Source organism: Cebidichthys violaceus, unplaced genomic scaffold (genome assembly GCF_023349555.1).
Source record: "Cebidichthys violaceus isolate CVI_PGR_0920_01 unplaced genomic scaffold, fCebVio1.0.p SCAF_41, whole genome shotgun sequence".
NCBI classification, from domain to species: domain Eukaryota; kingdom Metazoa; phylum Chordata; class Actinopteri; order Perciformes; family Stichaeidae; genus Cebidichthys; species Cebidichthys violaceus.
The window spans coordinates 240,371-267,737 of NW_027176606.1; the positions used below are offsets into that span (position 1 = coordinate 240,371).

The following is a 27,367-nucleotide window of genomic DNA, read 5'->3' on the forward strand; positions in this document are numbered from 1 at the left end:
GGTTCAAATATTTAATGCAAAAACATCCAAGCAGAGAAGCTGATAACCAATTTAAATTTATTCTTTTTTTTTTTAAATTCTCAGTACATTCAGCACTTGCAGGAAAGGGAAAAAAAAAAGCAACAATATCTAACTGTTTCGAACTAAAAGCATAAAATTAAAAATATTAAAATTGTAACCATTAATCTATTAGAAGGCTAACGTATTTGTAGCTCCTCTTAAATATATATATGATTGAGAGGTCAGAGGAGGGATTTTCAAACTGAGACTTCAGTGCCGGGAAGGTCAGCTTCCTGTAATTATTACAGAATAAACCACTTTTACAAGAATTTATATATCCTCGACTCCAAAAACATCCACTAAAGACTAACTCGGGCATGTGTCCTGCACCACAACAACACGCATCACGTCTCTTCCTATCACACACTTCTAGGTTACAGTGTTGAGACTACCAGTTGCATCTTTGTGGGAGAGAGAGAGAGAGATGAAGGTTATTACTCACACAAACATCACCTGCTGTAACACAACAAACCTCCAAGGCTGAAAAAAAAATTAACATGATTCATAAAACTTCAACGAAACAAAATCCTCTCTTTGACAAAGTCAAATCTAGTCGTACAGAAAAAAAAAAGAATAACTCAGTGCCGAAGAGAACACTAAAACTGATCCTAGAACATATTTGAAGGTTGGGGATCTATTTTGGACTGGTCTTATTACAGGGCTTTGAGGAGGAAGGAACTGTGCACCCGCAGAACTAAAATAAAGAGGCGGGCTCCCAAACCTCAGTGGGACAAAATGCTGAGGCGAGCCAGAAAAACCACCGGCCTCTCTCACTTCTTTTCTTTACCGGAGGAACGGCGCTCTCTGCGGAGGGAAAGGACCGACTTATGCTTCTGGAAGACGGAGAGAGAAAGAACAGAAGAGTGAGGGACGGGAGATAGACTGTCCTGGTACTATTAACAGAATGTGTACTCGACATTTCCTTGACAACATTGACGGGGACGAGCTGGGGAGGGAGGTGGGCGGGGTGTGTGGAAGACAACGCCGGCGTCAAAGAGTGGACAAATTAAGCACGGCGGGGCAGGTAGTCCTGAACTCGAGGCAAGAGAAATGCATCTCCGAGTGGAGACACTCCCTCCCAAGACTTCCTGTTTACAGTGTCCCTAGCTACGCTACGTCCCTCCTCCCTCCTCGCTACTTGGCACCTCAGCGGCGTCTATCCCTGGGGTTGCTCCGGCTGCGGGAGCGACGTCCGCTGCCGGCGCCCACCGAGGGTCGCCTGGGCCGGTGGCCGTTGTCCCTCTTCTTGTCCTCCTCCCTCTCTCGGCCGCGGTCCCTCTCTCGGTCCCGTTCGGCTCCTCGGCCGGCCGCCCCGACGCTCGCCGCCACGTTGCCGTCCTTCTCCCGGCCCTTCAGCCTCTCTTTCCTCTCCTCCTCCCGCTTCTTCTCCTCCTCCTCTTGCTGCTCCTTGCGCCTTCGCTCGCGCTCCTTTTGCCGCTCCGTGCGGTCCAAGAGCCTCTGCACCGCCTGGTGGACACAGAGCAGTTTGGTTGGATTAAAATGAAGTCTGACTCTAAACTAAAGTGTGTTTACAAGTAAGTGTGTAAGTGACCGACCTGCTCCTCAGAGAGGGGGAGCCAGTATATACATGGAGCTGCTTTGGTCTTCAGGAACAAGTCGTCGAGCAGCTTTGCAGGAGGCTCGTCTCCTTTCTCTGCTGGTGGGAAACATAAGAAGGGTGAATTTCTATTAAGATTTGCTGAAGCATCGCTTCATAACAACTAGTTTAACTCTGAGCTGCAGACACTGCTACAGAGGAGGGAAACATGAGGTGCGCTACCCTTCTTATCGGTCTTCCTCTCCTTGCTCTTGGCCCGGTCTCTCCTCCTCCGCTCTCTGTCTCTGGATCGGGATCGTTGCTGCTCCTCCTCTCCCGGTCTCGCGAATTCTCGGACCTTATCCCGGTCCCATTCGCGCTCGCCACGGGCTCGTTCCCGGCGCTCCATCTCTCTCTGTCGCTCCGCCCACAGATCCCGCACGCCTGCCACGCCTCCTCGGTCTCTCTCCCGGTCGTGCTCCCGGTCTCTGTCTCGCTCGGGCATCAGAGGGGGCAGCCGGGGCTGAGGGCCGCTCGGCGGGGGAACGTGTTCCTCCTCCTTTTCTGGCTTCAGGATGCCTTTTTGAATGTCCAGCTGCAGGACAAAAAAATGAAATAAGGAGACAAAAGCCAGGACGGTAAAGTTTGAGTGTGTAGATCAAATTTAATGGGCAAATTAAAAAGAGAAACGTGGCATTTCCTGCGTTACCTCATCCTGCTCACAGAAGTCGACGCTGAGGACTTTGGGATTGCTCGGAGGCCATTTGACCCCGTGGAGGGCAGCTCTGGTGGCGACCGCCTCCTCTGTTGTAGCGTACTATGAGGACAGGAGACGAGGAGGAAGGAAGTTATCAGGCTGAAAACAGTCCTTTTAAACACTGCAAGAACAAACTGCTGCAGGAACAGCCGGATGAGAACACAGAGGCGATAGCACACGATATAAAACGGTTGCCGGTACTCACTGTGACGTAGCAGTGAGACTTGATCTTGTCGATCCAGAAGCCCTCCTCCACCACGCTGCCCGTCCTGTTCAGCAGCTCTTTGAGCTGGCCCAGGGTGAAGGGTCGCACCTATGGGACACACAGGGAGCATGGATCAGTCAAGGCCGACGCACACTTTCATTTGTGTGGGTCAGATTATAGAGCTGAGCAGAGAAGATTGTTGTGTATCAAGATCACAGATTTTTTTTTTAAAATGTGCTTAAGAGTTTACGTTTGTATTAAAACATCTGAATTTGAGATGTTCCTACAGCAACAGCTAACGTTAACTAGCTCTCTCTCTGTTGTTCACAATGTAGCATAATCAGGGAACAAATAGGGTTACATGGGAGTGTTTAACCACAGGTGGGTAGTACTAGTATGCAAATGTGCAGTACTTATCGGGCAGGATGTTCAAATTGGGTAGCGATGTTGTTGTTCCTGTTGAATATAAATCAGCCGATACTCGATCCAGCACTTTAGGACGTATCGGAGGCTTTTCTGATACTGGGATCAGAAACACTAATCTGGACATTTGGGATGAAGACTACCAACAGTCATTGAGAGCAAGATCAGTGGGAATCAAGTCCAAAAAGTGGGAGAGAGAGAAATGCTCAAAGTCCCAGCGGTGTGGCAGCGCTTTGAACCTTTCGTCTTGTTTGTTTGCGTTCTGCGTTACTGTCGTCAAAGAGCCGTGTTGTTCTGAGATCATTGAGGCTGGGTGGCATTAGATATCTGCTCGTCTTTGATCCAAGAATTACTTTTTAGTCTTGCTTCTATGACGCAAGTTAAAAGAAATCTCCCAACGCTAGTCATTAAATGTGTAATGTCTAGTCTTGTCATCGTCTGTTTAGTCATGCAGTGTGCCCCAAACTTAAGGAGCTACTTGAACGCAGCCATAATACCTGGGTAAGTGTTCCTGACTCTAATTATGGGAATGATGGTGATTACCACTGGCATCAAAAACAATATACCTCATTCATGAAAACCTTGTCGGGTAGATTTTGAAATGCCGGATTTGTCTGTGCAATCATTTCACCCTGAACCTAATTTTAGTTCGGTGGGGAAAGTCTAAGGCTCCGACTCGAGTTTCAAACCCACCAGGTTGGTGACGTGGATGATGTTTGAGACTTTGCCGTGGGGCGGCGAGGGCTGCCGGGCTGCACGGACGGGGTCATCGATGGTGACGGACACGCCGGACTTCTGTTGACTTATGGAGCGACGCACCAGACTGTCGCTGGGGGTAACTGAGGGAGAGATGATGGAGAGGAGACAAGGAGGAATGTCTGTGAAGATGAAGGACTGCCAGAGGGATGACGGAAGTGAGAAGACAGCAAAAAAGATTTGGACCCGACAATCTACAGCAAAAAACACAAGCTTCACAGCGAGGCCTCACCTTTCTTTGCCTCCACTTCGAGCTTGACAGACGTCTGCGTGTCCAAAGCTTCCTCAGAAACACTGTCCTTCCTTTTGTCCCGGGAGGTCCTGCGTTGTTTCTCTTTCTCCGTTTGGTCCACCTCTTCCTCCTCATTCGTCTGTCCGTTTTCCTGGCCGTCACCTGGAACGACCTGGTGAAGAACGGTGGGGAAAAACTGTTCAGTATTTGGAACTACAATGTTTTCACCCGACAGTAATGCCGCGGTAGGACTCTTCTGACCTGTGTGACCGTGCGTCTGATCTTGAGGCCTTTGTCCTGGTCGCCCCGGCTGGTGTCCGGGCTCTCCTCGTCCCCGGACATTTGCAGCTCCTCTGGGTGCAGCTCCACCACGGCCTCCTGTTTCACTTTGATGTCTGGGATCAAAGACTGAAGGACGATGGGGGAGGAAAAAAAAGAAAGACAGGAACAAGAGAGGGAGAGAAACATTTCAATATTTTAACTACACCTGATAAAAGATAGCGGTTTTGTTTCCTCTCATTCATTTAAAGGGTTAAACTTATAAGGAGAGTTTGGTTGTCTTCACAAAATCCCCACATTTCTCCCAGCTCACTTGTGATGTTTTGAAACTCTTCACATTTCAGAGTTGAGTTTTAAAACATGAACACAGAGCTGGAAGGAAATGTTTGAGGGAGGTGTAACCAAGCGGTAGTTAAAGTAAGATCAGCAATTTAAAAAAATGTCTCTTCATGTCTATACCTCACAGAACTAAAGATGGTTTTTATGCACAGACTATGTACAACAAATGGACGTAGTCACCGATTGGTTAGTGGAGCGCCATTTTGAAGCCTCAAGTTTGTTAATTTGGCTGTCACCATCTTGTTTTTTTTTTTGCAACCAGAAGTGACATGAGAAGGTTGAGCCGAATACAACCAAACGCTGAATAAGACATTTTTAGGCAACCATGACGATTACAATTAACTTCCATTAATTAAAAACAGAGTTAAACCGGCTTTATTGTCTATTTTATGTTATATAGGACCATGATTTAGAAAATAATGTTAAACAACCCTGAAACATTAAATGATCTTAAACAGTAACGTCCCTGTTATTTGAGAAGCTTTGATCTGCTTTTTGGCATGAAAATAATAGATATTGGCCAAAATGTCAGCTCCAATCAAAAAGTATTGCTCCAACTAAAAAAAGAAGCAAAATCATCTCATTCATTTCCCAGGCCCGCATGGACACCTGGTCCTGGTCTACGTGCCGTGTCAGTACCTTCAGTGAGTCGGTGGTGATGCTGATGGATGGTTTCTTAGCGGTGACTGCCGTGCTGGAGCCCCACCGCCTCTTCCTCCCGGCTGCAGTTCCCGTGTCGGGCTCACCTGCTCCTCCATCTGTGGCGGCTGGAGACGTCTTGCTGCCTGTAGAGGAGCCAACAAAAAAAAAGAAAAAAAGAAAAAGATTTATAAATTCAAAAAGTTAATCGCTGAGAAGAGAGAAAACAAACTCCCAGATGGATGATTTGCTCTCTGCTGAACAGACCTATAGAAACACGTTCCTGCAAGCTCATAGCCTCAAAGCAGAAGTAATTGCTTCGATACTTTAACCCAGATATGTTTTGCCGTAAGGTTGCAGTAGCTAATTAAAGTTTACAGAGTTTATAAATGGAATATATACTCACTGGTCAGGGATATCTTGCGAGCAGCAAAGGCCTTCGGAGTGGTGCTCTGGAAAGAGAGACAGAGAGAGAACATACAGAAACCCCAGGGGTGCGGGGCGAGATGAGAAACGAGAGTCAAAACCCAAACAGGCAACAACAGAGAGGAGGTGAAACAGGAAAAGTGGAGGAGGGTTTTGGGGGGCGGGGGGGTTAAACGGATGCCTGGAGGCTCCAATTGTACCACATTATGGAGAGAGAGTTCTGGGTCGATACAGAGAGACTCCAGACACATGTCCGCCTTCCACCTCTGCTCAAAGACACTGGGGTAAATCATTACGCTGTGTGTGTGTGTGTGTGTGTGTGTGTGTGTGTGTGTGTGTGTGTGAGAGAGAGTGTGAGAGTGTGTGTGTGTTAGACTCTAAGTTGGCCTGTGTAAAACTCAAACTGGGTCATATCTCGGTGTTATTACAAGATAATGTCCACTAGAGGACGCTGAGGATTGAAGGGAAATGGAGACTAGCGGAGTGTCTGTCGGTGTGTTAAAGTGGATCCTGTCACTTTAAGAGATTAGCATCCCATTTGGACAGGATGGATTTTCTCTAGAGGAGGTTGGGTGACCCAAAGAGTTTGTGTGCATGGAGTTAAATGTTATTCATGAGTTGAAGTAGAAAAGGATTCTTTTTTTGCTACCCTAACAGGTCACTCGTTAACATAAGTCAACTCTGGACTGGATGAGATCAAGCTCATCCATGGTGAGGTTGATAAATGATTGCTAAATGTTGCGAGTGACGAGGAGTTCTGTGGAGCAGAGGTGGAGAACAGAGCGTTGAAGACTCAAAGACCGCTCAGCAGGACTTTTGGGTACTGCAGTTTACATTCACCAACATATTTAACAACACGCAGCTGTGTTTGTCAAATGTACGACGAACACTTTCATCTTGGTGTCGAAATAGCCAATCAAAACTGCAGTACATGTGACAGGTAAAATTTCTTGCATTAAATTACGAGGAGGAACTAAATGAATTCCTCTTATTTCATTTTTTTCAGTTAATCCTTTAGATTTGCATAAAATTTAAATAGAGGCATAATCACAAGTCATTTCCTGGTACCATTTGACACCTGATTCCTTACTGGCTCGACTATGGCCCAACCGCACGACAGTGTGTACTGTATCTAGGCAACAAGGATCCAATCAGAGAAGGCAGAGGAGTGAGGGCTCGATTAGAGTATGCAGATTAGCCACCAGCCACTGGATTGGACTTTTGTCTTGAACGGGGCCGGGGAGGACTTTTCTTGATCGATCAAAGAGTCAGTCTTTTCGGGGGAGACAAGGGTTTCAAATTGACCTTGTGATGGATTCTGACGGGGGGGGTGGAGGGGGCGGGGCGACGTATACTTTGTTAGAGTCCAAGTAAAAAAAAAATCCATTTAATGATGCTTTTATTTAGCATCTTTAATTGTCCGTATTCTCCATTTTCGGGTCCTGAAGGCCTTTGAGGGAGTTGGGAGTGTTGTTTCCAGAGACAGAATGTTTGCTTCACAGTTCTTCAGATTGTTTTGAACATTGAGAGCACAGGTAGAAGGCCTCTTCAATATGATTTAAAAAAAAAAAAAAAAAAGTGGACAAAAGTAATCCAGAGATTATAATCCAGGGGAAAACAAAACATCCACTGATGAGTATATCCAGCTCTTTGCATTGATGATCAATGTCACTCTGGACCCACATGAATTCTTGGTGCATAATGTGTGTCGGATTACTTGTCCTTGGCACCGCGTCCTTTGAAAGTCTCTGTTACGGTGGAACTGGTGCAGAGTTCAGGGGAACAGTTCGAGCATGAGGACAGAATTTACACGCCTTTTAAAAAGGCTGGCCAGCTCTTCAGGGCGGGGGGGGGGGGGAGTTGATTGTTAGCCTTACAAGCTCAACCAATCACAGTGTTGAAGACACCTCAAAGTGGGAGAACAAGTCCATATCACCACGTCACAGGCAGCTCTTATCCACAAAGTTCTCCATTAAAAAAAAAAAAGTCCCACAATCATGACTTTCAAGCCGATTATTTCAGCTGCTTTTCAAACTTTAAATCCCCAAACAGTGGTCGTATCTAAACGCTCATGTCCGGATCACTGTGAGGGCTACTGCAGGGATTCTCAAATCCAATGTCATTCTTCCACACCACCAGCAGGGGGCAGCGTGGGATTAGAGCGAGAGGTGAGAACAAAAACAGGAGCCCTGAAGAGTTTTTGTCTTTTCTCTGAGCTGCATCTGATCTTTTTTGGAGGACAGTGGCATGTGGACGTTGGAGGAGCAACACTTTGAGGATGTAGCGTACCCTCAAAATGGCAGATGGGGAACGGTGGAGGACAGGCGACACGGAGCTCCCTCGCCTCCCTTTACACCGTCATTCATCATCCCCAAACACAGCGCAGTACAGTCCAGTCGGGTTCAGATCAGCGCTGCTGAGGCGGGGTTACCATGGCAACTGTGTGCAGCTGCAGTTACCATGGCTGCCACTGCTGCTGTTCGGTGGCGGTCTGACGAAAGCGAGCTCCGGTTCCTGCTGGCTCAGCACGTCACCGGAGGGCTACAGACTCTTTACTCAGTGCCGTGGGGGGTTGCAGACTCTGGGCCTATTTCAGGTAACAGCGACGCACTTAGGCATAGCGGGACAGGAGTTGTAGGAGTAGGAGGAGTGGAGGAGGTGTTGGTGGTGGTGGTGGTGGTGGTGGTAGTAGTAGTACGCAGCAGGTACCATTAGGGGCAATGGAAGAGGCATGGGCACCTTCATAACAAAGCAATCAATGGGGTTTTAAACAGCAATCACACCATAAATATATATAGTGAGAGAGAAGCTTTCATGATGGGATACAGAGGCAAAAGATGGAAAGTAAGGGGGACAAAGAGGGGGAGAGAGACGGTGAAAGAGAGAGTGAATAAGAGAGAGAGAGAGACAGTATGGAAGGAGCAAGTGAGAGAGCAGAGAGAATGAAAAGTGGGTGAAAGAAACAGCAGAAACGAGCCCTGATGCATCTCTACACACACTGTCTGAGTCCATTACTCATGCAAACGCAGGTGGGGAAGAAAACCCACAAACACTTAAAAAAAAAAGGAGAAAGACACATGCTCGTAATAACATGAATTTAATAGCAGCGCCCCCGCTAAACTAGGTACTGAAGAGCTAATGTGATGTATGTTCGTGGGTATCTGGTTTCAGGCTCAAGGCCGTCGCTGACAGACACAGTAGCTGCATGATGAGCTCCAACAATGATTCTCTGTGGTATAATTAGGTTGTAAATGTAAATAATGCGTCTAAAAATGCAATACTGGCCGAGACCCCGACACACCAAATAACGTATCCGTCTTTCTAATCGTCCCATTATAGTTTGGAAAATGGAGAATATGTTTGATATAAAGTGCCAAGAAGATAAAGTGAAAATGGGCCAAAAGCAGTGAAATCACTTCGTCCCTCCCAAACACACACAAACAGTGAGAAGCATGCGTTTTCTGCAGCACGACTGTCTAACTTAACACACTACTGCCGTCACTACTTGCGCCCCAGCAGCATCAACACTTAACATCCCTCTGCAGGAAGCAGACAGACAAGGCAAGTGTGTGAGAGATCATCTAAGTTATGAAAATATTAGTTGCATTAATGGAGTGGATTAGTTCAGTTCTATTTGCCCCGGGGCCCAACTCCAACTCAACCCCTGTCTGTTCACCTATGAGCATTACATCTATTAATGTGACGAGCGTTTACAAAAGGATACAGAAGCTGTGTACAGAGCCAGAATCGAGAGGATAAAATCCCCACAGGAGCCGAGGAAATTAACGGTTTTAAAAACCTTGGGGTTGCGTTGGTTTGAAGTTACCCTCCTAGCTTGTGCCGTCGACCGCACATGCTTTAATATGAATGAGGATGCAGGTTAGTAGGAGACAGAGCAAAGACACCCCCACCCTCAGTGACCTTACCTCCTCCAGGCGACCCTCGCTGTTCTCTGGCTCGGCCCCGGAGGGCGGCTGCTGGGCACTGGAGCTCTCCGAGTCCGGTTCCGCCTCCGTCACTGCCGCTGCGCTGGGCTCCGACACCTCCCTGCAGGAGGAGGAGACGTTTGGGGTGAGGACGGAGAAAATAAGCTTCGACTGTAAAATACTGTGACCGAGCTCAGGGTCAATCACGGTACGCCAGAGAGTCTGATCTTACTGACTCTCAGGAAAATGATCCATCTTTAATGAACCAAACAATTGTTTCCTTGAGCTTAGGTGATGCATAATTTAAACATATCAAAGCCTCTTATTTGTGGAAGTGATCGATAACGACTGCAATTATACGCTTTATGATGATGAGGCCTAGCAGCATCCTCAGAGTGGGTGTGACTGTTGTGTTGACAGGACGATGAATTGACAGAAATAACAGTATCATGGCTGTTGTTTGTGATTGGCCAGACAAAACGAGCGATATGATGACAACACCTGGAGCTTTAGGACAGCTCAGCTCTAGAGGCCGACATGAGGGTTAGTGGGAGAGCAGACAAAATGATGTGTAGGACAGGAAAGAGGGGACGGGGGGGGGGGACGGGGGGACACACCGGGATGTGTCAGAGGAAGGGTGCTGGGGGCCAGTGATCTGGGTCACTCCTGCTATGAATAACTCACCAGCTAACTGACACCCAGGGACACAAACACTCCTCAAACAAACTCATAGTGCAAGACAGCTGACTCGCTGTGTGTGGTCTTCATCTGATCCACGCTGGATCGTCATCATCAAAAAAAAAATAATCTAACTCAGCCAATAAAGGAACCGCTTTGTAGAGTCACTATGAGTCAGACCTCACACAGCCAAAAGCTTCTTCACGTTGTTTGATTTTATCGCTGTTATCTAAGACAGAGCAAAACCCAGCAGATGTCATCATTATATTTTTAGCTACCCCCTCTTAACCTCTCCTACCACTGAGGTAGAACCCTGTAGGTGGGAGAACCACATCTTCTAGCATGCTTCTCTCCATCACAGTGCACATTCTCCACGGGTTGATTCGTTACGTGATGCTTTGCATTTCACAGTTAGCGTTTCACAGGATAAGGAAGTAAATAATACATTTTCAGTGTACCTGTGTGATGACCATTGTTTTTCAGTTTTTAAATCTACATTTAAAAACTAATTTTTAATCTGTCTTTATTCGGCTAGATGGTTGGTCTAAAAAAAAAGAAAAAAACCATCAGAAAACCGTAAAATGTGCACATCACAATTTCCCCGAGCCTCAAATTGATTAATCCACCAATCGTTACAGTCATTAGTGGAGTGACCTCCTAGATGAAGGCGGTAGAGCACTCAATTTGAACCTCAGAATAATCTCTTGAAATCACACACTGCGCCACCTTCATTAAAGTCCCTTCTACAACCAGGTGATTTGTTTCCTTTGGATTTAAAAAGAAAAAAAAAAAAAAAAAGCCTGCCCTATAACTGTAAAAATAGTCTCACACGGTCAGCTCAAATAACCAAACCTCAGCTTTTCTCTTTCTCCACATGTAACATGGCCACTGACAAAGTCTCTTTAAGAGGAGGGCCTGTAATGTCGGTCTATGTACCAGTGAGTGTTCAGCCTCCTCCTCTGGATATTAGTCGATGAGGAGTGGAGGCAGGAGGACAGCAGTTGCCCCTCCTCCACGCCACAATGGCTCGCCTCATTTGCCCTAGGTGTGGATGTCAATGCCTGTGTGTGTGTGTGTGTGTGTGTGTGTGTGTGTGTGTGTGTGTGTGTGTGTGTGTGTGTGTGTGTGTGTGCGTGTGTGCGTGGCTCTTGGGTAAGGCCAGAGACACACCTGGGCAGCATATAAAGAGACAGATGTCTAGTAGAAATACAATCCCCCCAGGATCAGGAAAGCCCAGGTTGAGGTGATGTAATGACACCAAAAGAAAGAACGAGTGACTTCACAGTGTGTCTGCATGATGCTGGCTTTTTCCTTTTCAAATAACACCCTCAAAGCCCTTCAACTCAAACACTTTTGTATTCACACGACTATGCGAGAATGAAGTACAGCCTGAATCTGGAGAACAGCATCACAATGTATCACAAAATAAATGCATCGCCTCTATTTAAACTGCTCAAAAAACCTGACAAGAAGTGACCATAAGCGTGGTATGACCCGAGGCACCTATTCTCATTCACGGTAGCTCAACAGAATTACTCAAATCATGTCCTACTCAACAAACTGGACTCATAAAGTGGACGATCACATCGTCACCGATCAAACCGGACAGATAGTGAGCTCTCAGGGGACGAGGGTGTGAGTGCCGGTGCCAGCTGGGAGAATTATATCACACCATAAGGGTCCATTCACACTGACTGTACAGCTAACAGATGTCTGCTTTAATGATCTCCCTTGATAACAGTGAGATCATTAACAGCTACAGCCACACAAACCCCAAAACAAAAAATATAATCTGCGGCGTAGACAACAAGATGCATGTACAGCGTGGCCATAAATCAGCCTTAATGGGACAACAAAATGACGATGTGATCATTAAATAATAAAATCCATTTCCTCTTTAATCTCTAAAGATCTACCTGGCATGACAGAGAAATGTTGAGGTCAAGCAGAATAACAGAGTAGGGGAGAAATCACAGTCCGCATGACTCTCCTCACAGCACACCATGAAATCTGAGCCCATTATTTATTAATCAATGTGCTCCTCCAATGTGAAGCTATTTTAGGCAGAGATCACAGAAGGGAGACCCCCTTCCCCCCCGAAAAAAAGAAAAATCTTCCCTGCTCCTTCACTCAACAAAAGATCCTCACCCACGGTCCCACCCCCGGTCGTTCCTCACATGGGCGAACACGCTCACAACCAGGCCAATGTGGACTGATGACATGATATTTAACAGGCAGGAAGGAGCCGTTAGCTCATCAGCATCGCAACGTACTGATGTCTACACATTGATTTCTGATGGTACGGCACAACCAGCTAACTAAAAGCCTTGAGTCGCCCTCTAGCTCGCTCTTACCCGTTTTTGTTGCCTTCGGACAGCATTATAACCGGCCTTGAAAGGGAACCCCCTGGGATAAAATATGACACTCTGCCGCCAACGATTATTCCGGTCAGGCGTCGGTTTGAAATCGGGGACGCGAAATAAAAAAAAAAAATCCGGTCGCGGTTTGTTTCTACTGCTGATTAGCCGTGCACTGCGTCGGTATCAGGGATGCAATGCATGCATGTCGGCCATGTTGGCTAGCGAGACCAGTGTCAAGTCTGCCAGAGAGAGGGAAAGAAATATCTTCCGGTCACAGATTTCCAAAATAAAAGCTATAATGCTCAAACGTGTCGCATTCCGAAATATGATTAAACTAAAAATATGAACTAAACAAGGGACTGCGCTGCATGAAAACACGAGCTCTACTGCCAGCCACGGATGGAAATTACATGAAAAAGACAACCGGGGCAATGCAACGAGGGAAGGCGAGAAAAAAAGGACCCTCTTTTCTCAAGAGACACGCAGCAGCAGCAGCAGCAGCCACGCCGCTTGTGGGGCTGCCGCAGTGAACGCCTGACAAGAAATACACAAACCGCTACACAACCGACTCATGTTTAGAGAGATCTGTCAGCCCTGCGACCGATGTTTTAAATTAGAACAGCATTGTTTATGCCTTTATATGCTGGCAAATTATATACAATGGTAAATTACTAGTAAATAAAATAGTTCAGTGCAGACATGGCTCTTTCTGTATTAGTACTAAATACTGCATAATGTGATTAACAGTCATAAAAAAAAGATAAAACAAAAAACATATGCTAATTCAACTTAACTTACTTTATTTAATATACAAATAGCTTTTGCTTTTTCCTCCGGGGGCCAAAGTTAATGTAAGCATGACCGCATAGCTAGAAAATGTTCTCATCATCCCGGACAAGTAATCCAGTGATTTAGTCCACGTTAACTACATACTTCTAAGGTTGAAGTGCTCCTCTTGTGATTTTATCACCGCATTTAATGTCTAAGCTTCTCTAAGTCACTTCTAGCAAGTTGAGATACCCAGAAAGAACAGAGAGAATAGCTCAATTTATTGAAATAAAGCACACACATCATTGTTTATAGATATTACAGGGAGCCACTGAAGAAATGCATGCATCACTGAGATGGTGGTGAAGACTTCATTCCTACTAGTTACTACTATTACTACTAGTTAATGAGGTATAAACTGTATTTTAATGATGGTTACTGACCTTTTTGAAAGGTGTCGTTTCTCTGCTCCTTTCAGGTTTGTGTTTTTCTCATCCTCTGCGTCATGCTCTGGCTTCTGTGGAATAATTTTTAAAAAACAATAGTAAAAAAGAAATAGCAGTACACACAACAGGTCCAACGTCTCTATCAATGCTGTAGTGGATGACGGACACCCACATCTGTTTGATCACTGACCTTTAGCTTTCTGACCGGGAGGATTTTATCCCCGGAGGAGGAAGAGGAGGATTGGGAAGAGCGTGAAGAGGAGTCTGATTTGGAGTCAGAATCTGATGAGGAACCTGAGTCTTGGGCCTCAGTCACAGCCACCCATCCTTTGCTGGCTGTCTCCTGTCTCTTGTCCTTCTCCTTTAGCAGTTTCTCCTCCCGTCTCTTCTCCTCATCCTGGTGTTTTCTCTCTTTTTCCTTTTCCTCCTGCTGGCGTTTTCTCTCTTTTTCCTCCTGCTGGTGTTTTCTCTCTTTTTCCTCCAGCTGGCGTTTCCTCTCTTTTTCTCGCTCCTCTTTCTGACGCTGTTTCTCCTCCTCTTCCAGCCGTTTCCTCTCTTTTTCCTTCTCTTCTTCCAAGTGTTTCTTCTCTCTCTCCTGCTCTTGGATCTTCTTTCTTTCTCTCTCTTGCTTCTGGTGTTGTTCCCTCTCTTTCTCCTCCATCAGTCGCCTTTCTTCCTCCACATCTCTGTTCTCTTGGAGCCTCTTTCTCTCCAACCTTTGCAGTGGAGATTCACTGGAACTGGCGAGCCCAGCGGTGGAGTGTGCGGTCTCTCCAGACATATCCACAGCAGAGGCGGCCTCTGCCGCGCGGAAAGCCCCCTCTGACTCCATCTTGTGTACCAGGAGAGAAAGGGGCCCTGGCCTGCGCTTTATAGGGGGCTCAGGACTGCTGGAACGAGAGCTTGAGTCAGAGTCTTGCCTCTGCATGGTGGAAGGTGGGAAGGGCGGCACCCTCGGACCACATGAAGCCTCGGGGCCTTCTCCCTCCTGGTCGTCTGTGTCTGGTGGGCTCTGTTTGGGAGTGTCAGGTAGGGGAAACAAGTCAGGAGGTGGAGAGGGAGGAGGAGTGGGGTGGCGCAGTTGCATTGGTGTGTGGTGTACCTGTGGAGGTGGGATGTGCTGCGGAGGCTGAAGCTTGCGTTTGGACCTCGCAGCTGTTGATGGGACGCTTGGAGGCATCTGCTGCGGCTGAGGAGGCACTCGATTGCCCCTTCGTGCCCCACCAGGACCGGGACCCCAATCCTCGTCATCCTCGCTCTCGTCGTCCCCGTCGTCATCGTCATCACTGTCCTCGTGGACCTGACCTCCTGAGACCCCGGCAGATCGGCTCAGGTGGAGCACAGGATGAGCTGATCCGGGCTCGCTCGGCGCGGTGCCCTCCTTCTCCTGGGCTCGGGGTACGGCGGGGGGTAGCCCCTGGCGGTCCGGCTGGCCCAGGACGCGCACTGACAGCGAGGCTACGGCGCGAGGGGGAGATGGGGCTGGTGGCTCCTTATGTCCTTGATGAAAGGTGGCTCGCTGCATCCTTACTCCTGGAGCCTCAATGGACTCCTGTGGGTGGAGCATAGGACCGGGGCCAACGTCAGGGCCGCATGCCGCCGCCATCATCACGTGACCCATCATTGAATCTCCTCCTTTCTCCTCTGCCCTGGTCATTGAAGGCTTGGGGGGTACGGGGTGATGCTTCTGGGCAAAAATAATGGAGTCAGTCTGAGAGAAGACGAGATGCCTACACTTGTTTTATACATTCAGTTACAGTTACAAGAAAGGAAAATGAATTTCCAGGTGTTGGAAAGATGTTGTGTCATGTAAAAAGCACCACAAGTAGAATATTGTAGGGAATGAAAAATGTAATTTTCAAGACATCATCTAATAGATGTGAAGCATCTTAGTGTGTCCTGCTTTAAGGAATAACTCCTTAGTTTTCCTCATTTGACTATTCAGGGTGTGGCGGTTACTGACCTTGTCAGAGACATAGGAAGAGCAGTCATTGTCCTCTGAGTGGTCTTCATCCTCCTCCACCACTGCTGGGCTTTCTGCCAGGGAGGGACACAAGGCAGGAGGTAAAGGTCAGCAACAATGTGAGGATTAATGACCGTCATCCACGTTTCTTTAAGCTTAAGGACCATCGTTCATGTGGCAGAGACAGTATTTATTGTCTGATTTGTGATTGTGTGTGTTTATGCGTTACCTTCTGCCTCCTCCTCTTGTTGGGCCTCTCTCTCCAGTCTCTGGCGAAGGAGCTCCTGCTGCTTGGCCAGGTACTGTTTTATGAAGCTATTCTGGCTCATCTCCTCACCTATCTACAACACAGAAACGTAAACAGAACGGCACTTTATTAAAACCTCTGCGCTGTAAAAATCCACAGAGCCAGAAGAGCAGTGACTGCGTGCCTGTAAGTGTGCAAGTATTTCACCAGTCCTGACATAAGTACTGCTAGTAAAAACAATTAATAAATGAAACGGCACATTTGACCAAGTATTTATTAAGAACTGTTTTTCTTTGACGGGAATATTCTATGGGTTGAATCTCAAGCCAATAAAATACATAAATAAAATAATGTTACTATAACGTTTTTTACAGAGTTTAATAAAATGTCCACACATTAAAATGAAATATTAAACTCTATTCTTACCTGCGAGTTGGGCTGCAGCCCACTGTGAGAGGACGACGACTTCTGAAGATTCTCCAGCATCAGAGCCTGCAAGGAATAAGGAGGGGTATTATTTAAATGTCAAATACTGCATCATAAGTCATACAAAATATTAAAATAAATGCAGGCCATTTTCTACAACCCTGAATCTGCTTTATCAAATTTCATTTTATTGGCCACTTCAGTTTCTGATTCTATTGTGAAACTCATACATTGTCTGGGCACTTGATTAGGTAAATATCTAAGTATTAAAATATGTCACATTCAAACAATAAACATTGATATTGCTTGAAAACATTCCTCAACATTTTCTCATCGCTGTGAAAGGCTCGAGTGGGTTTTGCGATGTCACTGACACGTTTTAATTTGTAATGGGACACTGCATATCAAAAATGGATACAAATTATTATTTTTTCACCGTTATTAATAAGATTCAGAGCATCAGTAATTTACACTCTGACCAAAACTTGTAACAGTGTGTAACTACTACCCTGTGGTGGCCCCAGTGCAGCCTCTTCTACGCTCTTTTGAAGGCTTGGTTCATTTGTACACAGGGATGTGTTTTGAATGTATGCAAATCACTGAAAATCGACAGAAACTTCAAATATGCTCCAGGCACTCCAGTGACTTTATGGGAAACTCAACATAATTTCATCAGCAAATACCATGTGTGTTTGTTGCTTTAAGAAACGCAGAGAAAATACATCTCCAACCCAATTACAACATCCCTTGTTCGATTTGAGACATCTGTTGCATATCATTCCCCTCTCTCTTCCCATGTTGGCTATAATAATTCCAGTATATTTAAAAAAAAACAAATTGCAAATAATATATGATATTCGACTACTTTTAACCCATGCAAATAAATAACTAAATAAATAAACACGTATTTTTTTTTTACCAAAACTATATTCCTGAAACAGCATTTACACATTCATTTTGGGAAATAAAAAAATTCCAAACACGAGTAGGGGGAGGGGGGACTTGTGAGACTCATGACCACAGTATTTATAAAATCCGAGCTACGCCCCTGAAACCTACGGCTTTTATGGGCTGGATGTCATGAGCAAAACAACAAGGGTGTTGATTTAAAAAAAACAACTTCAAATTTGAATAAATTACTCGTTGGTGAAGCTCGTAAAATTGTGTTTACATGGCGAGGCGCGCACCCGTAACCCCGAGCGCGGGCACGCTCGCGTACTGTACACCGTGTGCACTCAGCTTAGGCCTCGACTTGACAGGTGCACAGTTCAACTGTGTGCAACACGGTGCACGAAGTGTACTTGCGAATTAATTATGAACTCGGTCGTTTGGGCCGTTCCGCTGCACCGTCAGCTACACGTAACCGAAATCCAAAAACTGTTGTGGACGTGTATTAACGTGTGCCAGGCGGTTTATGTATTCCCGCTTCTACCGTTACGGCCTCTAACGTTAACCCCCAACCGTCTCTCTCGCCTCCTGCTGAACTTAAACCAGACTCGATAGGCGGCCATAACATGAGTTAAAACTTACCCCTTTCAGTCGCTTGAGGAGTGTGTTTTTCTGCCCGCTCTTCGGGAGGTTTCTTTGCTCCAGAGCGGCTTTCAAATCCGCCACTCGCAGCGATTGTAGAGGTTTCCCATCAAGCGTAATATCTTCGTCCGCCATTTTCCTCCCTCCGCTTGTCTAAACTCCCAACTGGCGTCGCTACGGCTGCTGCTCAGCGTCACAGCTCGGCAGTTTCCGGAAAGGCTCGGTTTTGTCCGAACCACAGAGCAATACAGGCACAGTATTAACAAGCGATATTGGGGCAGTTTTGGGCCCTAGCCTAACTTTTAAAGAACAGTTTATCTCATTTAAAGTGTTTGTATTCGGATTTTAACTAGTCTACGAAAAAGTATGGTATATAGAGTAGAAAATACACCATTTTTTTTAAATAATAAGTCTAAAGATATCCTGCAGACAAAAAAATGACCGACTACTACAATAAACATATATAAATAATCCAAACACATTTGTTTAATTACAAAAGATGTATTTGTGCATTCTGAACAGGAATACAAGACAGACATCAAATGTAGTGTTAAATGTAAGAGGTGTATTATTACTGTTGGGAGAAAAGTCAAAAGATTCACTTCTGTACCTCAGCAAATACAGATACTCATGAGTTCACATAGTGTAGAAAACTTCCTTGTACAAAAGAAAAAAAAAACAAAAACAAGCTACATCTTTGAACTGTAACGTAGCATATTTTTCAGGAAAAACAATGTATTGGTTTGTAAATTACCCAGTAATATCACCCCAATGGCGAAGTATGTGCATATATAAAAATGTAAGCAAATTAAAGCCATGCAAACTGTAAAGCAAAGACCATAAAAATCGACAGTAATAAATATACTGCTAAAGGTTACTTGCCAATCATGCTCTCATCATACATACAAAGTTTCATTAAGTGGCACTCCAAACCTCCACACGGTGGCACTGCAGCAGAGGAGACAAAGGATTCCTCAAAGAATGATTCAAACACAAGGGAGAACATGATTACGCAACGCCCTGAAGACACCGACTTTGATTTGGAAAAAACAGACGAGAATGTAACAGCGATTCTTAAGTACTACAACCCAACTTTGTAGAGCACCATTGTAGTGTTGAGACATGTGTTATGAGTAGTTTGTCCGCAGACCAATATAATAAATCTGATAACTTGTATAAAAGGAAAACAGTAGATGTCAGACTATAATGTCTGAGGAAAGGAAACGGGTGTTTTGTTGGATTTAAGATGCAAAATTCCCCCCTTTCCCATCAAAAGACTATGCTGTGCTTCATGTCACAGTTCCTACAAGGGCTGGGCAATAAGTACACATATGTAAAAACGGCAAAATGTAAACTGTGTTCAACTTCTAGGGTTTACATTATTAATGATTTATATATGTATCCACACCCAGCCTTAGCTTCTACCCGACATGAAACGATCAAAGCAGCAGTGAGTAAGCGCTGCTGACAGGAGTTGAGCATCTTGTGGGAAATGAACATGGAAAGCAAAAAAAAAAAAAATGCATGCAGATCATAACAAGACATGTGGAGACAGGTGAGCTTGGAACAGGTTTCTTATCCATGTGACTGTGGGAAAGAACAGGATTAAGTAATTTCTCCCACAACTATCATAACCGACTCTCGAATATAATCTCTCTGTCAGACAGGATTTAATCTTTTTCTTCATGAGGTGTGTACGCACACTGAACGTGTTGACAGGCTTCTCGTTGTCCTCATCGAGTGGATTACAAGCTGTACAGCGGTGTGCTTTTCTAGTGGAAATTGGTACGACACAAACACAACACGTACTTGCACAGATTTATGAAAAGGAAGTCGGGCGAACTTCCTACTCCACAGCGTGCTCCACTTCTTCCATAATAAGCCCAAAAACACTCGATATGCTGCTTCAACAGCTTCAGAAGGATCATCACAAAAGGCCTTTCAGGTTAACAGTGGAAAGTAGGCCAGAACCAGGATGTTAGGCCATCTTCTGTGCTATTTTTGGAACAAGGGGGGGGGGTGGCTGAATAAATAGAGGAAGGAAGGAAAATGGCTATCGTGTGAGGGAAAGAAAATATGGCAAACATAATAAAGCAAAAGCTCCTAAGATAAATAGTCCGCAGGGACACTCGGAGCCACGGAGGGGCTTCAAATATTCAATAAGTTAACACTCAAAAAGACAAGTGTGCCTGGCATCAAAGCACGGAGAGGTCAGTATATAAACAAAAAGGCAAGCCAACACACACTTGGGAGGACAGAACCAACACTCACAACCCCTCTCAGTAACAGCTGCAGCTGAAAACGCAAAAGAGTCTACCAACAAATAAGGCAATTTCAGAAAAAAGAGAAAAATATATGCGTGTAGTAGTGTAAACAAAAGTTTCTAAGCAAGCGATATGAAATATCATGAAGATATTTCTGCCAGGCGCTGCAGCAGAGTGGAGAAGCCGGCCGCTTGCTGGGAGAGCTCGGCGACGCGGTCCACCATCTCCTGCGTGGCGGATAGCGACGGGTAGTTTTGTGCGGCGCCCTTTGTTGCAACGACAACCGTCTTCAAGGCCTGACAGAGTCGTCCACCTGAGGTTGTGATCTGAGGAAGAAAAGAAAAAAAAAAAATACATAAAAACATGATTATTACACAACTTTGAAGCATTTACTCCTCAACACACCAGCAAGATTTCACGATGGGGGTTTTTCTCCACACACCTTGGCCCGGAGGTCTGCGGATGTGAGAAGGCGGGACAGCGTGTCCCCGATGAACACCAGCTTGTGCGCCGTCACGATGAGGCTCTTCCCCCGGGCGACGAAGATGCGCGGCGGCTGGTTCCCCTGCACGCTGCTGAAGAGCACGTCGATGGCGTCCGCCAGGCAGGAGAGGTGAGCGAGGCTCTGAGACGAGTAGAAGGACAGCAGCTCCGAGTCCTCCAGGGAGAGGGACACGGGAAGCGGAGGGGACGGGGTCAACTGTGCAGAGGAGAGAGGAAGTTAGTGTTTGGAAGGGAAAGGGAGTCAAATATGTCTCTGGCACTAAATGTATCATCTTCTTTAAGCAGACGTCTCTGATTGATGGAGTATAACTGTGTTAATGTAATACATGAAGTGAGTCTTACACCGAACTTAAAAGCCAGAGAAAGTCATACATGCAGTACGTCAGCAAGTGGCACTGCTGAAAGAATTACTGTGCTTTTCTGTCACTTATTGTCCTGCAGCCTCCGTTCTATGTGAGGCCAGATTGTTAAGATTTACAAATGACCTCTTGTTGGTCGTCTATGGCGTAGCCAAGGAGTCCAGCGAGGAGTAGAAAAAAAAAAAAAAAAGCAGACTGAGCGATAAGAAAACATGACCTCAGTGTCAAGAAACACAAGAGCAAACTCAAGAGATAACATAAGACGAGACACGGTTGTAATTCAGCTTATGTATGTGGTTACAAGCCATTCATGAGGTTCATGAGACTTAAAATCAGGGGTTGATGTGACATTGGGTCAGGTGGTGTTGGGTAAACATGGTGTGTGTGTGTGTGTGTGTGTGTGTGTGTGTGTGTGTGTGTGTGTGTGTGTGTGTGTGTGTGTGTGGACTGACGATGGGTTTGTACCGCATCAGGAGCCAAAGAGCTGCAGCCGGCTGGGTTAATGAGTTACAGTGTTCATTAGTAAACAGAGCACACAGGGAACAACACGGAGTGAATCAATGACTCGTCTGTGTCGACTTGTTGTTAGTTTCTGTTCAACAAACACTTTGGGATTGCAGGAGTGAAGGATTGTGTTTATAAAAAAGAAAGAAGGAGAAGAAGAGACTCACCGATAGATCTGCATTGATGGTATGTATGTGTCCGTTCTCACCCAGAATATCAGGAAGTGGCTCAGGTTTACCCTAGTGTGGGAAAGAGAACAGTCAGGCATGTGTGCAGACACATTTAGACCCCATGTTTGATAGTATTGTAACCATTAATCCTCATGTGCACTCAAGACATGTATGAATGGTTAAAAGCAAAAGGTACAGATGTGTTTAAACACAAAAAAAAACACATCGGAAAGAGAAACTAATGGGAGAAAATACAAAATATGTGAATATAAATGATCGAAAGCTGATATTAAAAACACTTATGAGTTGCCTGAAAAAGTTAAAATGTTCTTGCAAATGTTGAAGAACAATAAATTAATTTCTTCATGAAAACTGACCTGCAGCTTGACGTATCCAACGCTGTCTCCAGTAGGCAGAGGGGCCGGGATGGGAGTCAAGCCGATCCCCGCGTACTCATTGCTGGGGTCATCTTCTTCGTCAGCGGGGCCTATCGTCAGCGTCACCGTCGACAGAGTGGGAGGCAAGGGGAAGGCGGGCTGAGGGGTTGGCGGCAGGGGCCGCTCCTGGATCCAGCTACCTTTACGGGAGCCCATCCCACCGCCCGAGGGCTTCCCATCGGGCACGGGGAGCGCGGGCAGCGGCCTGCGGGACAGGGAGTCTTGGGAAGGCAAACGTGGGCGGCCCTGAGCCTGCAGCAGGAGGGCGCTCTCCTCCAGGGAGCGCTGGACCAGCGTCAACAGCCCTTCAGACGGCGGAGCGCCGGCGGCGGCGGACAGCGCCGGCAGGAGGTCCGACAGACGAGCCCACGCCTGCTGAAGAGGCGGCGGGGGATCGTCTGAATGGCACGCTTTCCAGGTCGACAGGATTTCAGCCAGCGAGGTGGCCAGGTCCCGCGACGACAGAGCGGAGGGCGAGCAGGAGGCCGCGCTCAGCACCGAGTGGACGAGGCTGGAAAGCGTGGCTCTCCACTGAACGTCGCCCGAGCCGTTGCTCGAAATGGAGAGGCGGCGGGTAGAGGTGGAGGACGACGACAAAGAGTGGGGGAGGACTTCGGCGGTCAACGCGGGCATGTCGTAGATGCCGCAGTCGGGCTCAGAAGAGTCCCGGTTGTGACTTCCGCCGCTAACTCGTTTCTCAGATCCGGGGACACGATAGACCTGTCCGGCGTCCTCGCCGGAGAGACCGACGGTGGACTCCCCTGGGCCCAGAGGCAGCCCTGGAAGCGTAGGAACACTGTACACGTCCTCGTCGACTTCCTCAGGCTGGACATCTGACGTGGACAGATTGAGAGTGATGGTGGGGACATCATAGACCTAGTGGAGGAGAAGACAGAGGGAACGTTTTGGAGATTATGCGCTTTGTTCAATTTATGATTGTGTGGATCATTTCTATGAGACAGGGACAGTATATTCATTGTGCAGTGACACAATATGAGGTTTCTGTGTCAATGAGGGGAACAATGGTGCCGCCACAATACTGGAGGTTCACATAGTTTGAAACAATAGCGTGTGTCATGTGAGTTTAAAAGACTTTAGACTTCCTTTAAAGCTGGCTTGTGCGTTGGATGATCTGGTAAAAGCAAAAAAACACATGGCGTCACCACAACCACCAAACGTGGGCAGACGCATTAGTCCCCTGACAGAGCTAAGTCTAAAAGCAGCGAGTCTGCGTCCAGTAATTGCAGGCAAAGAGGAAAAAAAATAATCCAACAGCTGGCGGATATATTTAAAGTAACGTTAAAGGGGAGACCACTGGGGGCAGGGTGCCGGTGGCCTGGCCTTGACAGATGGGTGTGACGGGGAGAAAATAGCAGCAGCATTTGGACTGGTTAGACAGGCTCCCCCAGCAGAGAGAGACAGGTGTGGCCTCGCCTCGAGGGGGGGGGGTAGGGAGACAGGCTGATGGTGGAATGTGGGAAGAAATGGTATCGGGGTATATGATAGTCATCTGTTGTTGGTGAAGAAGAGCTTCACTTGTACAGGCATGCATTTAACACAGCAGTTTACTAACGGTTCCCAGGCTATTTGTTATGACTGTTAGAATTTACTAAGGATTTTCATTTGACTGTTAGAGAAAAAGCTTAGTTATAGGCTTCAAACTGAAAAACCTCTATATGTCATTGATGAAAGTTTAACGTTTGAAAAAGTCATAAATGTAAGAGGAGGTTAAATACATCTGAAACCAAATTCTCCTTTAAAACAGGTCCAAGCGAAACGGGTCGATCTGCGGCTCAGTAAGGATCGTGAAGGGTCGTCTTTACCTCCGTCTCAGGATCAGTTTGCGGCGGGACACTGCGAGGGGTGTCATAGATGCCATCGTCATCATCGTCGTCACCACCAAGTGAAGATGGGACGGGGCGCTGCCACCTGCCACTGGGAGGGGTATCATACACCTACCAAGACAAACCACATTAGAACTGCAGGTGTCGGTCGATCAAAAGTTGGACGTTTTTCTAACAATGCCGATGAAACGTGGACAACATGCAAACTCACTCCACTACCAAAGTCCCTACGATAAAATACATTTTGGGAGCAATTTAACAACAGGTTTCAACAGTGTGCATCACAAACCTGGTCATCCACGTCATCCGAGTAATCCTGTTTCTCTCCTTTTTTGTTCAGCGCGTTGTTGCTTTTCTCCAGGACGTTACTCGTCCTGTCCTCCTTACTCTGAGGACCCCCCCTCTGTTTGTCCTCCTCAGAAGTGACGTGAACGGTGGGTTTGGGGACAGAGTTAGAATCAGCCAATGGCGGCGCTGCATCCTTCCTGGTGACCCCCCTCACCGGAGGTGCTGGCGGAGGAGGTTTGCGGGCGAAATTTGGCGAGCCGGGAACCCTGACCTGCCCTGCTCGGACCAGCGAAGGAGACCCCCGGTGACAGGCCAGGCTGGGTTTGCCCCTTGCAACAGCGGGGTTGGGTGAAACTCCCTTGAGCAGAGGCCTGGGGGATGCTTGAACAGGGGATAATTGAGACGGGTGCTGGTGGGCCAAAACTGTGGCTGAAGTCCTGTGGAGGCTTGCTCCCACAGGGGTGGGTGTTTGGTACATCGCAGATGTGTCCTGGCTCACTTTCAGCTGGGGGGTACCATTAGAGCACGCAACTCCTCCCGTTGGCGACTGGTAAACATCGTCGCCTGCAAGCGGCGTACCTTTGGGCACCAAATAACAGTCGTCCGAGTGTCCTGTAGTTAGTGTTTCTCTGGGAACTAGATATGTAGTGTCCTCTGGTTCTTCAGCTGCCCTTGGAACTCCAGTGGGGGCGAGGTACACGGACTCTGAAGCTCCTGGTTGTCTGGCATGCTGAGCTGCTGAAGGCATGGGAGATACTGGAGTCTGATAAAGTGTTCCCGTCATTTCTGCGCCTCGGCCTCTCAGAGAGGGTGAGCGCGGACGCCCTGCCACCCCTAAGTCCCAGTCGGGTCTTGGCCGGAGGCCAGAGCTCGAGTGTGAGCGTGGGCGCCCACCCTCGACCCTGCGGAGCTCCCCGGGCCTCAAGGCAGCTCCTCGTGCCTCACCAACACCGGGTGGGGAGCGATACACCCCATCTACGTCCTCCGCACTGCCGCCGACAGCAGTCCGGTTCAGCGGGGGGACAGGCGACAGGTAGACGGAGTCCTCAGCGGGGCCACGACGCGGGTCTGAGCCTGGGGGCGGGGCGGTCTGGAGGAGTCGAAGGCGGTTTGCGGGGGCAATGCCCTGTCTGCCATGCAGGGAGCAGAGCCACCAGCCCGGACCACCACCCTGCTCCTGTTCAAGAACCATCAGTATGTCACCCTTCCGGAAAGCCAGCTCCTCCGGGCTCTCTGCCGCGTTGTCAAACAGCGCCTTTGCCAAAACCGTCTGAGAGAGAGAGAGGACGAGACAAAAGAAGAAGTCGTAAACACGGACCCTTCCGTTCAATAATTCAAACAAACGGCCACTAAAAGTAGGTTTTAATCGACAGCCTAAATTCCCCATGAGCTAGTGTCTCACATCTGCATAACACAAACAAGCCAGTACATTGACATGGCAATGCCAAGTCAGGAGTATCAAAAGGGTGATTGTTTGGGCCCATTGAATGGAGAGTGAATAGGAGTGAATGGGGAAGATCTCGTTAAATGTCCATGCAAGAGACAGAGGGACAGGAAGAGGGTGGGTGAACACAAAGAAGGAAAAAAAAAAAAAAAAAAATGTAAAAACTAGCATCATGACAAACTACAAAATTCACAGCTGGGTCAATAATTATGAGGCGGAGAGAAAGAGGGGCACAGTCGGGGAGGATCAATGTTCAAATGGACACAGGGGCTTAATGGTAATGAGCATGATGAGAGGGAGGGGGGGAGGGGATAAGAGGCACATCTGTCCCTCGCTGTTTAGGATTTAATTGCCAACCTAAAGCCAGAGAGTCAGGCCCCCCTTTCATTTTCTAAACCAACCCCCTGGGGACAACTGGGCTCCATTGAGCCATGTGGGACCCCCTTTAGAACAGTAATAGAGGCAATGAGGATCCCGATTAAATACTATAGATATGGCGAGATAATAAACAATGGGAAAACCATGTCAAACAAATGATACGTTATTTTTGCTTTAAAATAGTTTCATTGTGAGATAGTTAATTCGTACAAAAAGAGTCAAATACTGTACTCACGGAGACAGACATCGTTGCAAAGTTAACAGTAACGTCTCAGTTAGAAGATAACTCCAGGGTCCTGGTCAGTCTGGGTCGTCCATCTAAATCTTAGGTTATGGTTCTCATGGACGTGCTGGTCGCCGGAGAGACTCGGTGCAGAAGCACGGCAGAGTCGGTGGAGGACACATCTCACTCGTCCGGGCGCCTCGTCGTCTCCGCCTTCACACGGACCCTGGTTTCTTCACGACACATTCATAAAACACACACACACACACACACACAAGACAGTTAGCAAAACCCTCCAAACTCAAGACGTCGCTGGGCACATGTGAAGCGAAAGGTAGGCAGGCAGCGGCAACACCTGTCTCTCCTTTCCACGCCCAGTAACGTTACGTTAAATACCAAGCGAAAGCTAACTAAAGCTAGCTTAGCACCACAATTAAATAAGCGGTGTGCACTCGCTATCAAATATTTATTTTGTCTAATTATAAATAGCTATCACGGTATAAAGGACGGTTCATTTAAGTGTGGCCAAACGCTAGCTTCAATAACGCGAGCGGTGTTGCCGCGGCCTAGCTGCTGGCTCTAAAGCTAACGTTAGCTACGTTAAAGGTGGATATCTTCATCGCCTTTCGCTCCTAAGTTCAGTCCAAAACAACAATGGCACCGCCGGGTAAACCCGCTTAAGCCGATCTGTTTTCCAGTAAAAGTGAGCACCCAAAGCCGCCATCATAAAATAATTAGCGTTACCTTGTTTTTTTAATCTTTTCGCCCATAAACTTCGCATCGGCGTACAGTCCCAGGATACGTAAAAATCACTTCTTCTCAGGCGTGAAAATCTGAGGCCATCGGCGTTCAATCATCTTCGGCGATGACAACAACGTTGGCTCCGCCCCCCTCGGAGCGTCACGCAGTCCACTGATCTACAAGCACAGCACGAGCGTTGGGCTTCAGGCTTTGA

At 47.0% G+C, this 27,367-nt stretch overlaps 2 protein-coding genes across 7 annotated transcripts; both read right to left on the reverse strand.

Moving 5' to 3' along the window:
* Nucleotides 1-43: 43 nt before the first annotated feature.
* Nucleotides 44-18,150, reverse strand: acin1b (apoptotic chromatin condensation inducer 1b). Of its 6 annotated transcripts, XM_068728248.1 has the most exons (18): nucleotides 17,998-18,150; nucleotides 16,468-16,533; nucleotides 16,024-16,135; nucleotides 15,795-15,868; nucleotides 14,934-15,518; nucleotides 14,022-14,843; nucleotides 13,829-13,902; nucleotides 9,580-9,700; nucleotides 5,633-5,679; nucleotides 5,228-5,384; nucleotides 4,232-4,378; nucleotides 3,971-4,142; nucleotides 3,676-3,821; nucleotides 2,560-2,667; nucleotides 2,307-2,414; nucleotides 1,841-2,192; nucleotides 1,617-1,717; nucleotides 44-1,527 (listed from the first exon to the last, which is right to left on the reverse strand). In XM_068728248.1, exons 1-18 carry the CDS (start codon nucleotides 18,130-18,132, stop codon nucleotides 1,207-1,209), a joined length of 3,648 nt encoding a protein of 1,215 aa, XP_068584349.1. In that variant the 5' UTR covers nucleotides 18,133-18,150; the 3' UTR covers nucleotides 44-1,206. The 6 variants fall into 6 exon arrangements, with proteins under 6 accessions (XP_068584349.1, XP_068584345.1, XP_068584348.1 ...); XM_068728244.1 differs by having other exon boundaries at nucleotides 14,022-15,515; XM_068728247.1 differs by having other exon boundaries at nucleotides 1,617-1,714; nucleotides 5,228-5,373; nucleotides 5,634-5,679; nucleotides 14,022-15,518.
* Nucleotides 18,151-18,542: 392 nt separating this feature from the next.
* Nucleotides 18,543-27,323, reverse strand: efs (embryonal Fyn-associated substrate). Its single transcript, XM_068728292.1, has 8 exons — nucleotides 27,157-27,323; nucleotides 26,425-26,645; nucleotides 24,369-25,637; nucleotides 24,059-24,190; nucleotides 22,176-23,111; nucleotides 21,796-21,867; nucleotides 20,704-20,961; nucleotides 18,543-20,587 (listed from the first exon to the last, which is right to left on the reverse strand). The coding sequence occupies exons 2-8, from the start codon at nucleotides 26,434-26,436 to the stop codon at nucleotides 20,402-20,404; spliced, it is 2,865 nt and encodes a 954-aa protein (XP_068584393.1). The 5' UTR covers nucleotides 26,437-26,645; nucleotides 27,157-27,323; the 3' UTR covers nucleotides 18,543-20,401.
* Nucleotides 27,324-27,367: the final 44 nt, after the last annotated feature.